This window comes from Remersonia thermophila, chromosome 5 (assembly GCF_042764415.1).
Source record: "Remersonia thermophila strain ATCC 22073 chromosome 5, whole genome shotgun sequence".
Taxonomy (NCBI): domain Eukaryota; kingdom Fungi; phylum Ascomycota; class Sordariomycetes; order Sordariales; family Chaetomiaceae; genus Remersonia; species Remersonia thermophila.
This window is the reverse complement of record NC_092221.1, coordinates 1,409,776-1,421,791: the sequence shown is the minus strand read 5'-3', so window position 1 is coordinate 1,421,791 and position 12,016 is coordinate 1,409,776. Positions and strand designations below refer to the sequence as shown.

The following is a 12,016-nucleotide window of genomic DNA, read 5'->3' as shown; positions in this document are numbered from 1 at the left end:
CCAAATGTCCAAACCTGCATCAATCATGACGGCCATCAGGATCCAAACAAGAAACTCCACTTCAAAGCGGAAACGCGGCAGTATGGTTTATCCCATCCAAAACACGATAGCCCTCGGCCGTATTCGTCACATGATTCATTAAATGCCCATTCCTGAACTCCATCGCGCTCCCCACACTGACCAGCTCGTCGCCTGAGCTGAGCCCGTCTTCGCTCAGGCTGACCACGCTGTGCGAGGATCCCGTGGCCGAGCCAAAATCTCCCAGGTTGAACCCCGTGAGATCCCAGGAGTCGGGAGACCAGGATGCTGTCGCAACACGCGTGCCGTTCGTCGCGGATGCCGGCACTGTGGGCGTTGACGTTGCTGCCGTCGTAGTTGTCGTCGTCGGTGAGGTGGCCGCCACGGACACGGGCGCCTCGGCCAAAGCGAGCCCTGGTCCGCCGTAAATGGCGTCGTACACGTTGAGCTCCCCGCCTTCGATCGATGCCAAGAGCGCCTCCCATTCAGCCGTTGACACGCTGGACCCCTTTTGCAGTTGTGCGTAGATCTGCGCCTGTTGGGCCTGGGTTGTCGAAGGATGAGGCGTCTGGCCCTGGGAGGGTGAGGTTGGCTGTGGGTGCGAATCTGGGCGGTAGTACTCATGTGGCGGCTGTTGTTGCTTGACGTTCGGAGACATGGACAGGCGGGAGAGCATGGCGATTTGGGCGGCATGAGCCTGGCCGAAGGATAGCCGGTGGTCGCGCTGTGCGAGCCGTGGGGGTCGTGGAGTGTCAAACGACCCGCGAGGGCGCACAACCGCATGTTCCCCTCGTGGCTGCGCCGGCATCGACATCCGGCGGAGCTTCTCCTGCTGTGACAGGAGATCCGTCTCGCTAATGGTGGCAGCGATATGCCGTCCCAGGGTCGGCTGCTTGGCGGTGGGCGACATTCGTTGCGCCGTCGGGGCGGTAAGGCAGGTATCGGGGCTATTCCTCGGCGGCGTGGGAAGGTTCTGGACCGGCGGCTCGTCGAGCGTGACCAGCATTGCCGCGACGCGCTTCATGTCGTAGCAACCGGGGGCCTTGGCCCTGTCGGCAGCCTTGACCACCTCGTTCACCAATTTTTCGTTATCTTTCAACATCTTGCTGTCTTGTTTCAGATCCATCGTCTGATACAGCAAGACCATACCGCAGAGGACGAGCGTGTCCGCCTTGTTCAAGCACAGAGCGAAGGCCATGCTTCTCTCTTCCAGAAGCTGAATGATCTGGACCATGTGCTTGCTCGATTCGCTGACCGAGAGCAGGGCGGGAGCGGCCTTGGGCCCCAGGGTAGATGTCACGGCAGGCCGATAGATCAAGGTACGCATGTAGTAGTAAGCGAGAGCCAGGATAGGCGATCGGCTGCCAGTAACGTCGGTTGACGGCTTGTCCTGCTTGAAGGTAAGGCGGAGGTGCGGCGGCAGCTTCTCGTACCAGCCGTCAAGCTCGGCAGCCAGGGCCGACATCTGCTGAAGCGAGAGCTCGTGCGACGATGCCGACGGGTAAATCTTCTCCAGGATCTTGCCGAGGACCCGGGCACCCGTGAACAACGCCAAGGCGTTGGAGAGCCGGGTAGCTTCGCCGGGGAGACAGGGCTGGAACCCCTTTTCGGTAATGTATTCATCATCTGTGTCTGTCGGGTACTCGGCGTGAACGTCGTCCTCCTTCAAGAGCTTTGGCAGCCCGAGGATGGCCGCGGAGAAACAGTCGAGAGTGTAAAGGGTCCAGAACACCCTCTTGCGCGTCTCCGTGGTCAGAACGCCAAACGAAAACCTCTTCTGGCTCTGGTGCAGCCCGAGGCGATGCGACAGGCCGATTGCGATGCCCTTGTAGTGCTGCAGCCTCTTGTAATCGGCCCGGATGGAGCAGTACATCAGGGCCAGCAGGAGGCACTGCAGGGTCATCATGGTGTTGTCCATGAGAACCGCCTCGAGGGCTCGGTGCCACTGCTGCTCGCACGCGGCAACCTGCTGAAGATCCGAACCCTCACTCGACAGGGCGGCAATGCTGAAGACAAGGTAGAGCTGGGCCAGCTTGTGGTTGTTCTTGATCTTGTCCGGGTCCGTCACGAACTCCTCGTAGACGCGGAGGAAGGTGGGCTTGTGGAGAACCGGGAAGAGGGGTGCCCACTCTTGGAAGTAGATGTTGACGCAGCGGTCGGAGAACAGACGCGGCGGCACCCTCATGGTCGGAGCGGGCGGTTTTGTCGTCAGCGGATAACACCCCTGGATGTGGAGGAAGGCCTCGGGGTTGAACTCGGGGCAGGACTTCCCATTCTCCTGCATTTTCCGCTTAAAGAACTCTGCGGGCAGCCTGTTAGCCAAGAGCAGGGGAGAGGTCAAGACAGCGAGGCCTCGACGAACCAATAAACGAACGGCCGCTCGAGGGGCCCATGAAGTACGAGTCTGAGTTCTCGACGCCGAGGAGGAGCGGCGAGGCCTGGACGCGGAATGTGTCTTCCTTGGCGGTCGATCCCGGCTCCTTCTTCTCGGCAGCGGCTTGACTTTGGGCGAGATCCTTGGGCGGCTGGCGGTTGCCATGCAACCTCGAGAGCATGTCGATCTTCTCATCCTTCTCGTCGAGCAGGTCCTTGAGCTCTCGGACCTCGGCCTCCAAGGCGCGAACGCGCTCCTCGAGCGACTCGGTGTAGCCCCGGGGGAAGGCCCGGCGGCTCAGCTTATCGCTGGTGCGGCATTCAAAGCCAACATTGGCGCACTGCGAGCAGCAGGGTCGGATGCCGTCGCAGCGGATCTTTTTGCTGCGGCACCGGTCGCAGGCCTGGGCGATGCGGCTCTGCGAGCTGGTGCCGACCTTGATGACTTTCATGGGCAGGATTCCGGGCATGGTGGGCGGCGGATTGGGGCGAGACGCCCTCTGGTTGTGCCGCGCCGGAGGTCGGTTGGGGACGGCGCCGTGGAACGGGGTCGCAGCCGAACGGGCGCGTTCGCTCAGGGGAGCGAGGCGGATGGGGAATGTAAGTCGATCAGCGCCGACCGCAGCGGTGCTCACGCCCCTTTGGATGCTCGCAGCGGCGGCGTCTCAACCATCAACCATGGACCAACGAGCAATAACAGTCGTTTTCGAAGGGACAATAAGGGGAATGATTGACGTGGACACGAAACGGGACGAAATCCAACGGCACCGGGAGATCCGACGTGTACAAAGTAGAGGGCGGGGCCCGGCTAGACTTTAAACGATGGTTCTCGCCTGCAAGGAGTGAGGGAAAAACGGCAAAAGCGGCCAGGCCTTGTGCCCACTGAGCGGAGTGACCGCCGCAGCGCAACAGTGCCGTCCGCCGTGTGGAGGAGGAAAAATTGGAAACGGTCAGTCGGCAGGGGACCCTTGGCCGCACAGACAGGGTTCAAGGTTGTCATGGTACCCCCGTGTTGGGAATTGGGAACCTTCCATTGGCCAGCAGCTCCTCAGGAAGCCCACTTTGACCGTGGTCACGTCGTTTCCCCAATCATGACGGGGAGGCAAAATCTGGGGAGAGCAGGGTTGAGGAAGATAGGTCTCGGTGACCCTGGGCAGGCAAGCCAAAGAGATGGGGACCCTCCGGCTTGCTCACCCGCACAGTATGTACGCTCATGCCGAGTGCCTCGAACCTCCAAATGCCAGTTCCCCAACATAAGTTCCAAGTTTTTGTTTTGGGTTCTTGCCATCGGCAAGCCGATTCTGTGACGGTTCCCTCCGGTCGGGCTCAGGCGTTGGTGCGGTGTCACCCCAGCCGTTATCCATCGCCACCTGCGGCTCTCCGTGCCAGGGGGGGATGCGAGAGTGAAAGGGCCCTCGATGTCGGAGTCCACATGGGCAATGTGTCTACTGTGTATACCTATACGTAGTGTGCCGGCCCCGCATCACGGTGGCACCACCTCGAGCAGGCTTCAAACGCCTCCTCGCTTCACCACCGCCGAAATGGGACAACACCCCAAACCACCGGCATACTCGTATTTCTGTGCATACAAAGAGCCTTGTTCATGGCGGGTGCAGCCCGTCGGGCCAGAACCTGGGATCTGGGGCGAGGTCCGACACCACCACGCTTAGCGACAAGGAATGGCCCCAGGGAAGCGGTTCAAGATCCGCTGCGGCAGCTCTCAGCCCGGGTCTGGGACGACAGCCACATCCAGAGCGCCTCCCACTTTCTGTCGCTCAAGAGTCGAGGCTTGCACTAGGCTCGGAGGACGGTCCTCCCAAGGACAGTATCCGTCCACCTACCTAGGTCACTACACAGTATGTAGTACACCCTGTCCGGCGGACAGGACGGGTGCTGGTTGATTCCCCAGTGAACATCTTCTTGGATAACAGCAAAGCCGCCATCCAGCGATAGGTGGCCCGAAGGTCTTCGTGCCTAGGCCGAGTTCCTGGTATATAGTGCCTCCTGGAGGTCGCCGCCCGCTTTCTCTCATTAATTAAAGTCCCCTGAATTGACCGGGTTTCTAAGGTGTTGCAAACTCAGCCTCTTCTTTACGGACGCCCACGGTGACTCCGGTCCCGCATGGCATGAGGACATGCATTCACATTCCCGAAGTGTGGACTCTGCAGGCAGGCTGGCAGTTGTAGCTCCATGAGCAACTGAGAAAGATCCGACAACGTACAACCCAACTCCGTTCATTGTTAACGAGGTACGTTTGGACGTAGTTCTCTCATATCAAGTAGCATCCCTATGTGGCGCCTCCCAACAGACTCCACAATTGCAACGCTTGACTGCCAAACAAGCATCTCCTCCCGAACAACGGCCAGGTTCCATTCCCCACAACCTGACCCCTTCGGCTAGCACTGTGAAGTTTTGGCAGCATCACGGAAAATGGGCCAGTTGCGCCGTGATCCGACGTTTTACCGCCACTCCTTGTCTTTTCCCTCCCTCATCATGCGCTCAGTGAGCAAGCTCAGGTATCCTAGCTGCAGGCAACCCCGTTTTTCGCAAAAGAACGCCACCAACACGATCCGCTTCGACCAGCCCATTCTTGTCATGAAAACAAAAGAGTGCATTTTGAAATGGTCTGACGAAGATCGTGGCAGCGCATCTCCTCGTCCGTTTAATGTTACTCGGAAACCCAGCGGCCCCCCTTCGTGGTCAACGGCATCCTCCAACAAAAACCGACCCAACTTCCCCGCATTCTCGGAGCGGGAGCTGGGCTGGGGTGGATACCATAAGCCAACCCCTTTTTTGGCCATTGCCTCCGGCGGATGCGCTCCGAGACCTCTCCGCAACCTGTCCGGTCTCAATTTTCTGGGGTGCTTTGCGACTTGAAAGCTGTGCACCAGGTACTGAGCTGGTTCAGACGGAGGGGTGTTGTTTCGATGCTCTCGGGTGCTGAGACGGTTGGATTGGTTGGATTGGCCTCTCTAGATACCTAGTGTATGTAGTGTAAATATTTTCTATTCGGATCAATACAGAGAATTGGTGGTTAGTCGGTGCCTCAGGTACACAGTAGGTACCCCAATGGTGTAGTGGATATGGTGTACACAGTGGTTGCTATGAACCCCTGGCCTCTCTCTGAGACACCGCATTTCTCGTCTCTCTTGGCCTGTTTCAACAGGAGCTGCAACTTCCTCCATCCGGGTAGTGTGCAAAGAATCCCATTTCAATTTCGATCTCCAGTAACCAAGCTCAACACAACATCGGCCATGAGACCATCCCACCACCTCGATGGTACGTCCCAAGCCACCCCCCAAGGGACATACATACGAGTACGATGATGTCGCAACGATTTGCCCAACACACCGGGTCTCGGTCCGCTTGGCGAACCATCAGCTGAAGTCATCGGTCTCATTGGCTGCCTCCTCGCCCGCTAGGTCCGATTCGGTGGCTTCCGTCAGTCCGAGATAAGCCACCACGTTTTTGTCGGTCAGGAGCATGCACCTCTGCGTCACAGAAAACCATCCCTTCGTTAGCCATTCTGCCGCTTCCATTTGGTGTAGGGGTCTCTCTGCATGATGCAGATCATCCCGGCGGCCACGAACCACAAACGGGCCAGCACGAGCATCTTGCATCATCCACCGCAGACGCTCCTGTGCCGGAAGCGCCGCAGCTGTCAAGAGTAGGGTGTGATGCTGGAAAAGGTACGGCAGGTGGACAAGCGGCTCACGTGCCACCTGCTGTCAAACTCACCTCAGCGTCTAGAGCTTCGACGGCGTGTTTGAGAAGGTTCGTTTCGACGGAGCGCAGCGCCATGGCGCTGCGGAAGCATTCCTCCCTCTGGGCCGCAGAAGGCGTCGTCGGGTCCTGCGGCGCGGTGGCCTCGAGTCGTTCGATCTGGGCGCGGAGAGTCTCCTGGACAGATACGACGACCCTCAGACGGAAGACGGCAGCCAGGGGATGGTCCCCTGTGAGAGTCTCAAAGTCCCTCGTACGGTCTGTGACGTCGGCTTCCTGCCAAAACACGCGCAGCTGCCGACCCCCATCCCTCTCCTGCAGAACGCGGAACTCGAGCCCGTCCTCCTCGTTGACGCACATGAGATACGCGAAGGGACTCTCCCACTTGACAGAACCACCCTCGCGGGCCACGTGAATTCTGGGGGGCTGTTGGAAGGCCACGAGCTTGGCCTTTGCGAGCGGGTCGTCAGGGAACGGGTCCAGGGGGAGGACCAGACTCTCACCCGTCGTCGCTTCCGGGTCGACAAACCCGTAGCTGAAAAGCATCTCGGCGGCGGACTTGGTCTCGCCGTAGCTGATGGTAATCTCGTCGCCTTTAGAGATCCGTACCCCCGGCCGAGGTAGCAGAAGCACCTCGTCCTTGAGGGTTTCATCGTAGTAAGCCGTGGGCGAAGCTGAGTGGTTGGCCATGTCAAGATACGGCACCAGGGCTTCCCCGGACCTTGGCAGCTGCAAGCTGCGGGATCGATAGAGCGCATCAAGACGAATCCAGTCCGGGAACGACACCGCGCTGGGCCCTTCCCACAAAAGCTCGTTCCACGCGGGGATGTCGGACGATTTCTGCTGGATCAGACCAAACTCGGCGTCCAGAGCGGACAGCTTGGCGTTGACGGCCACCTCGAGAGACGTGCCCCGGAGCAGCAGCCGCTCATCCTCGGCCCACAGCGTGGGAACGGGAACCGTCTCGGGCAGGAACTGTAGATACTCGGTCCACGGGTTTGACACCCCCACGGAGGTGTGCCCGGATCGGGACGCCAGCGCCGACTGGACGAGCAGGAAGAGGAGTATATCTGTTCGCGTGGACTGCAGCGGCACATGTGCGAATGCATGAGACACACGAATGGTCAGTTGGTCTCATTTCTTGGATCCCATGCAACGCCTCTACCATGGTTCCGGGAAAGCAGGGCAGGCCATTACCCGGTGGTCAACCATTGCGTCTAGCAGCTGGCGAAAGTTCTTGTTCTCTTTGGCATACTCGCCAACGGCGGCTGCGTTGAGGACAAGGGCGTGTGGCACCGTGACCAGGGCCGACGGTCGTGTGTCATCGTCCGCGGCCGCGGTGATGTCGCCCTCGCAGACCACGCCACATCCCCTCCCGTCCATCTTGGAGATCTTGACATGGTGGAATGCGACGTCATTAAGCCGTGCCCAGAGCGGGAGGCTCTCGATTGGGAGTGTTGGACGATGCATTTCGGCAGTTGAGCTGAGGAACGGACCGTGACAATGAGGGAACTCGTTTCGGACCGTACATACGTACAAGGCGCTCTCTGGACGGTGAGATCCCCATACGTAACCCTATCCCTCGAAGTCGCAGATACAGTGGCGGCTGGGTGACAACTCAAATGCCACAAACTGCGTACGGCTGAGTACACAGTATGTTGTGGTGCCCCTCCTTTCAAGGCTTGTAGGCCACCTTATCTCTTATCAGCGCGGGGCAGGGAACATGGAATTTGTTCCCACCGCGAACCGTCTTCCCGCAACTTCCACGATGTAGACTCGGCAACTTTGCCAATACGAAGCCTGCCTATTCCCGTCCTCGTTTGTTGTAGCTCGAGCCTCTTCAAGATGCCCAGGGATCCGCTCATTGGCTTGGTCGGAAAGCCCAGCGCTGGCAAGTCCAGCACGCTCAATTCTCTCACTGATGCATCTTCCAAAGTTGGTACGTCACATGCAACTCTCTCGAGGCGTGCGCCAAGTTGCTGATGTCGCTGTCCTGCGCAGGAAACTTCCCGTACGTTGCGATGCTCCCTTGTTGCCTCTTGCTTCGATGCGCCCCCCCCCCTCCCCCCTCCGCGCGCGACCGGTCGCTAACCCTCAGCGCAGCTTCACCACCATCGACCCCCAACGCGCCATCGGCTATCTCCAAATCGACTGCGCATGCTCGCGCTTCGGTCTTACGGACCGTTGCAAGCCAAACTACGGTTCCTGTGACAACGGGCGACGCAGCGTGCCCATTGAGCTGCTCGACGTGGCCGGGCTTGTCCCTGGCGCGCATCAGGGCAAGGGCCTGGGCAACAAGTTCCTCGACGACCTGCGACATGCCGACGCGCTGATCCACGTGGTAGATGTGTCGGGCACGACAGACGCGGAGGGCAAGAACACCAGGGGTTACGACCCCAGTGTTGACATCGCTTGGCTGCGCAGTGAGATCGTGCAGTGGATTAAGGGGAACCTAATGGAGAAGTGGGGATCGATCAAGCGCAGGCACGTTGCTGTCAAGGCCACAGCCGTCGAGACGCTTCAAAACCAGTTTAGCGGGTACGGGAGTACGGCTGCCGTGGTTGCGCGTACGCTGGACAAGCTGGGGTTGAAAGAGCCGCTGGAGGAATGGGATGGTAAGGACTGGGCCTTGTTTGATACCATCTCTCTAGGTTCCACTGGGGATCCAACAGGCAACGCGCTGACGGCAGCTGCGACTCCCCAGAGGAAACCATCGACCGTGTGGTCAACGCCTTTACCGACGAAAAGTTCCCCACCGTCATCGCCCTCAACAAAATCGACCACCCAGACGCCGACAAGAACATCGCAAAGATCGCCAAGATGCAAGATCCCAACAAGATCGTGCTCTGCTCCGCCATATCCGAGATATTCCTCCGCAAAATGGCGAAACAGGGTTACATCCGGTACACCGAGGGCAGCGAGTACATCGAGACGAGGGAAGACTTGATCGCCGATGGCGACCCGACTGGCGGCGGCCTGAAGGAGCTCGACGAGAAGAATCGCAACAGGATAGAGAACCTCAAGGACATGGTGCTCTACCGCTTCGGCTCGACGGGAGTGGTGCAGGTGCTCTCCAAGGCGGCGGAGATGTTAGGGTTGGTACCGGTGTTTCCTGTCCGGAACATCACGACGTTTGGCTCGGGCGGCAGCTCCAAGGAAGTCTTCCGGGATTGTGTGCTGGTCAAGAAAAACTCCACCGTCGCGGATGTGGCCCGGAAGATCCTTGGCGACGCGCCGATTGCGTACGTTGAAGGCGTTGGCGGCATCCGTGTCTCCGAGGACCAAATAGTGTCGGTCGGCAAGAACGATGTGAGTGACAGCAACGGCCATTGTGTGAACTGGACTGGACTAGGCCGGACTAACATCAACTCCAGATCCTCTCCTTCAAGTTAGGGAAATAAGCCCAGCAACACCTGATCTGCAACGGAGGATACTCCATGCATCAGAGAACTCCCCTCACACCTCGGCTGGGAGGTTACGGAGGAAGGCGACGCGCCAACATGTCTGAATGTGTTCCATCATCAACACTGCGAAGCCAAAGGGATGCAGCAAGCACGTCTTGACGGAAACCCCCACGGTGAAGGGTCACCATGGTTGCTATTGGGTACCGTAGCCGGGCCCTTACCGCGCGGTCTCCGAGCTAGCTACGCCGACCGGCAGCGCCCGAACCGCCGATTGGTGATCAAACATGGGTGTCCAAGGCGTTGGTACACACGGGATAACGTACTGGCATGGAATGAAGAAAGGTAGGGGTGCAATTCCGCTACAGCGCTATGGCCAACCACCTGAGAGAGAACGACATGGAGAGGTCAATTTGGAGCATGGACGATTCAGCACATCAGCCTGAGTAACCTCGGGTATCGTTGATATTGGACAACTCCCGATGAGCTGCGAGGAAGCCAAAGATCCTGCTACATGACGAGAATGAAATCGGAACAGGAATACGAAAAGCAAAAATAATGCGGACGGCTGCTGACGTCGCTACCCCAACTCATTACCAACATCTTTGCTCAGACATGACTCCCAACGCTCAAACGACAGCATGGAAGGAGCCAGACTACAACCCATGTTGAACGCTACCAATCCGCCGATTCCGAAAAATAGCAACTCCCCAAGCCTGCCATGACGCCCAACAGGAAAAACTCCATTGCCCACAACAGAGTTGTGTCGCGGGCCGCACTGGTGGTGGGGCCATGGAAACGATGATGTCATTGCTGATCCCGCTACCCCACCATGGGGCGTGTCCGCCAAGGTGCAGATGCCGTCATGTGCTGGGTTTTGGGCCGTCCCGACCATGGTCCGAAATTTGCCGACAAGCTGCCGTCTAACTTTGCCGATGGCGAGAGAGCTCGTTAACTATCGTTGTCGTTACCATGGCTGCTGCGATGCGGTGAATGGGCCTTGTTCCCGTCGTCAGGGTGTGTTCAAAGGTCCAAAGTGGACTCTTATCGGCCTTTCCATAGAACAAGCATCTCCTCGTTGCCAGAATGGTATTCATCCTTGTCTAACTCGTCCCTCTCTTGTGCTGCTGCTCTGGGAGGAGCCGGGAAGAGGATACGAAGAGGGCTAGTATTTAAGAATTACGTAGAGGGCGTGGATGATGCCGGGGATGTACTGCGCGTATTTGTTGTTAGCTGGTCAAGCAAACCACCTATGCCGGCGACTGAGGTGCACATACGCCAAGGATTGTGAGGACGATGTTGAGCAAAAGCTGCCCGTTGCATCCAACCTCGAGGAAGACGCCGACGGGCGGGAGGAGGATGGCAAGGAGGATCTTGCAGATGTCGCTATTCAGCAAATAAAATGGTGGGTTAGTTGGGTCTTTTCAAGCCGGACGGTCAGGATTTGAGAGGAGGGGGAGTGCTCGGGTGGTGGTGGCATGTGGTGTGTCTACCTGGCTGTGAACGGCATTGTGAAGGTAACTGGAGGGATGATTTGGTATCCTTAGATGCGAGAGGAACCGGGAAGTCGAAGCTCGAGGGATATGACGGATGTGGTATCGTCGAAACCGAGTATACCGAGCGAGGAGGAAGCGGTAGTTAACGGGTCTAGGGCAAAGTGCAGAGTATGGAGTTGAAATAGCAGATCAGGATCAACTTCCACCCTAAGGAGGGGTCCGGGAGGCGCTTTTATGTTTCGGGTGGCCGAACACCCTCATACGAGCACAAGCCTTCGGCCAAGGAACCGGAGCTCAAGACGGACAAACACCTTGAGCAAGGAGCATGGATGCAGGAGAGCATGATGGCATGGCCAGGTACAACTCCAGAGGCAGGAGACGATTGGCAACAAGAGCCGCCACATGAGCATTACGTCTGCGTCATCTTGTGACTCGGATTGCGTTGCGTTTGTCGAATGCGATCAACCGCTGCCATGTTTTACACACTACAGCCCAATCCGCCCCAGCAGCATCTTGCGATTCGCCTTTGTTCTCCATTTCTCCACTATGCCTAGACGCTACACTGTCGGTTGGCAGCCGGTGGTAACCAAGCCACACCTCTCTGACCTTCTGACTGCGCAACGGAAAGGTAGGCTCATCATATGACTTTGCGCCTCTCACGGCAAGGCGAAGCCGGCGTCGAATGGCTAAGCTTCTTCATTCGTCAAACATTCATACCTGTGGTCATAGTATCCGGGCATTTCTCTGAGCCCTCGGGTTTCCCATGTTCGCTTCCAGCCAAGTGAATTGCTTTCCTCGCTCTCATCATTATTCAAGCCTCCTGCTCCCGGAAGCCACGGGAAGCTGGACTGGATTGCTCACTCAGGTCATCTCATCGTACTCTATCACGAGTGTCAAACTCAATACAATCCGAGCCGGTTTGGCGGTTTCTGTATCTCTGAGAACCTCACCAAAAAAGATCACTGGAAGCTCAAAATACTGTACTGGCTCGAGTTGCACATCCAC

The 12,016-nt window shown here is 58.0% G+C and overlaps 4 protein-coding genes across 4 annotated transcripts; 1 reads left to right on the top strand and 3 right to left on the bottom strand.

The window, feature by feature from the left end:
- Positions 1–61: 61 nt before the first annotated feature.
- VTJ83DRAFT_5605 (uncharacterized protein) lies at positions 62–2,861 on the bottom strand (the record flags this gene model as incomplete). Its single annotated transcript, XM_071012224.1, has 2 exons — positions 62–2,319; positions 2,381–2,861. The coding sequence occupies 2 exons, from the start codon at positions 2,859–2,861 to the stop codon at positions 62–64; spliced, it is 2,739 nt and encodes a 912-aa protein (XP_070864980.1).
- A 2,907-nt stretch (positions 2,862–5,768) lies between these two features.
- Positions 5,769–7,584, bottom strand: VTJ83DRAFT_5604 (uncharacterized protein; the record flags this gene model as incomplete). Its single annotated transcript, XM_071012223.1, has 3 exons — positions 5,769–5,882; positions 6,130–7,197; positions 7,312–7,584. The coding sequence occupies 3 exons, from the start codon at positions 7,582–7,584 to the stop codon at positions 5,769–5,771; spliced, it is 1,455 nt and encodes a 484-aa protein (XP_070864979.1).
- Positions 7,585–7,959: 375 nt separating this feature from the next.
- VTJ83DRAFT_5603 (uncharacterized protein) lies at positions 7,960–9,515 on the top strand (the record flags this gene model as incomplete). The annotated part of the gene is made up of 5 exons (XM_071012222.1): positions 7,960–8,053; positions 8,116–8,125; positions 8,218–8,729; positions 8,819–9,423; positions 9,489–9,515. 5 exons carry the CDS (start codon positions 7,960–7,962, stop codon positions 9,513–9,515), a joined length of 1,248 nt encoding a protein of 415 aa, XP_070864978.1.
- Positions 9,516–10,680: 1,165 nt separating this feature from the next.
- On the bottom strand, positions 10,681–11,025 carry VTJ83DRAFT_5602 (uncharacterized protein; the record flags this gene model as incomplete). The annotated part of the gene is made up of 3 exons (XM_071012221.1): positions 10,681–10,728; positions 10,793–10,901; positions 11,021–11,025. The coding sequence occupies 3 exons, from the start codon at positions 11,023–11,025 to the stop codon at positions 10,681–10,683; spliced, it is 162 nt and encodes a 53-aa protein (XP_070864977.1).
- Positions 11,026–12,016: the final 991 nt, after the last annotated feature.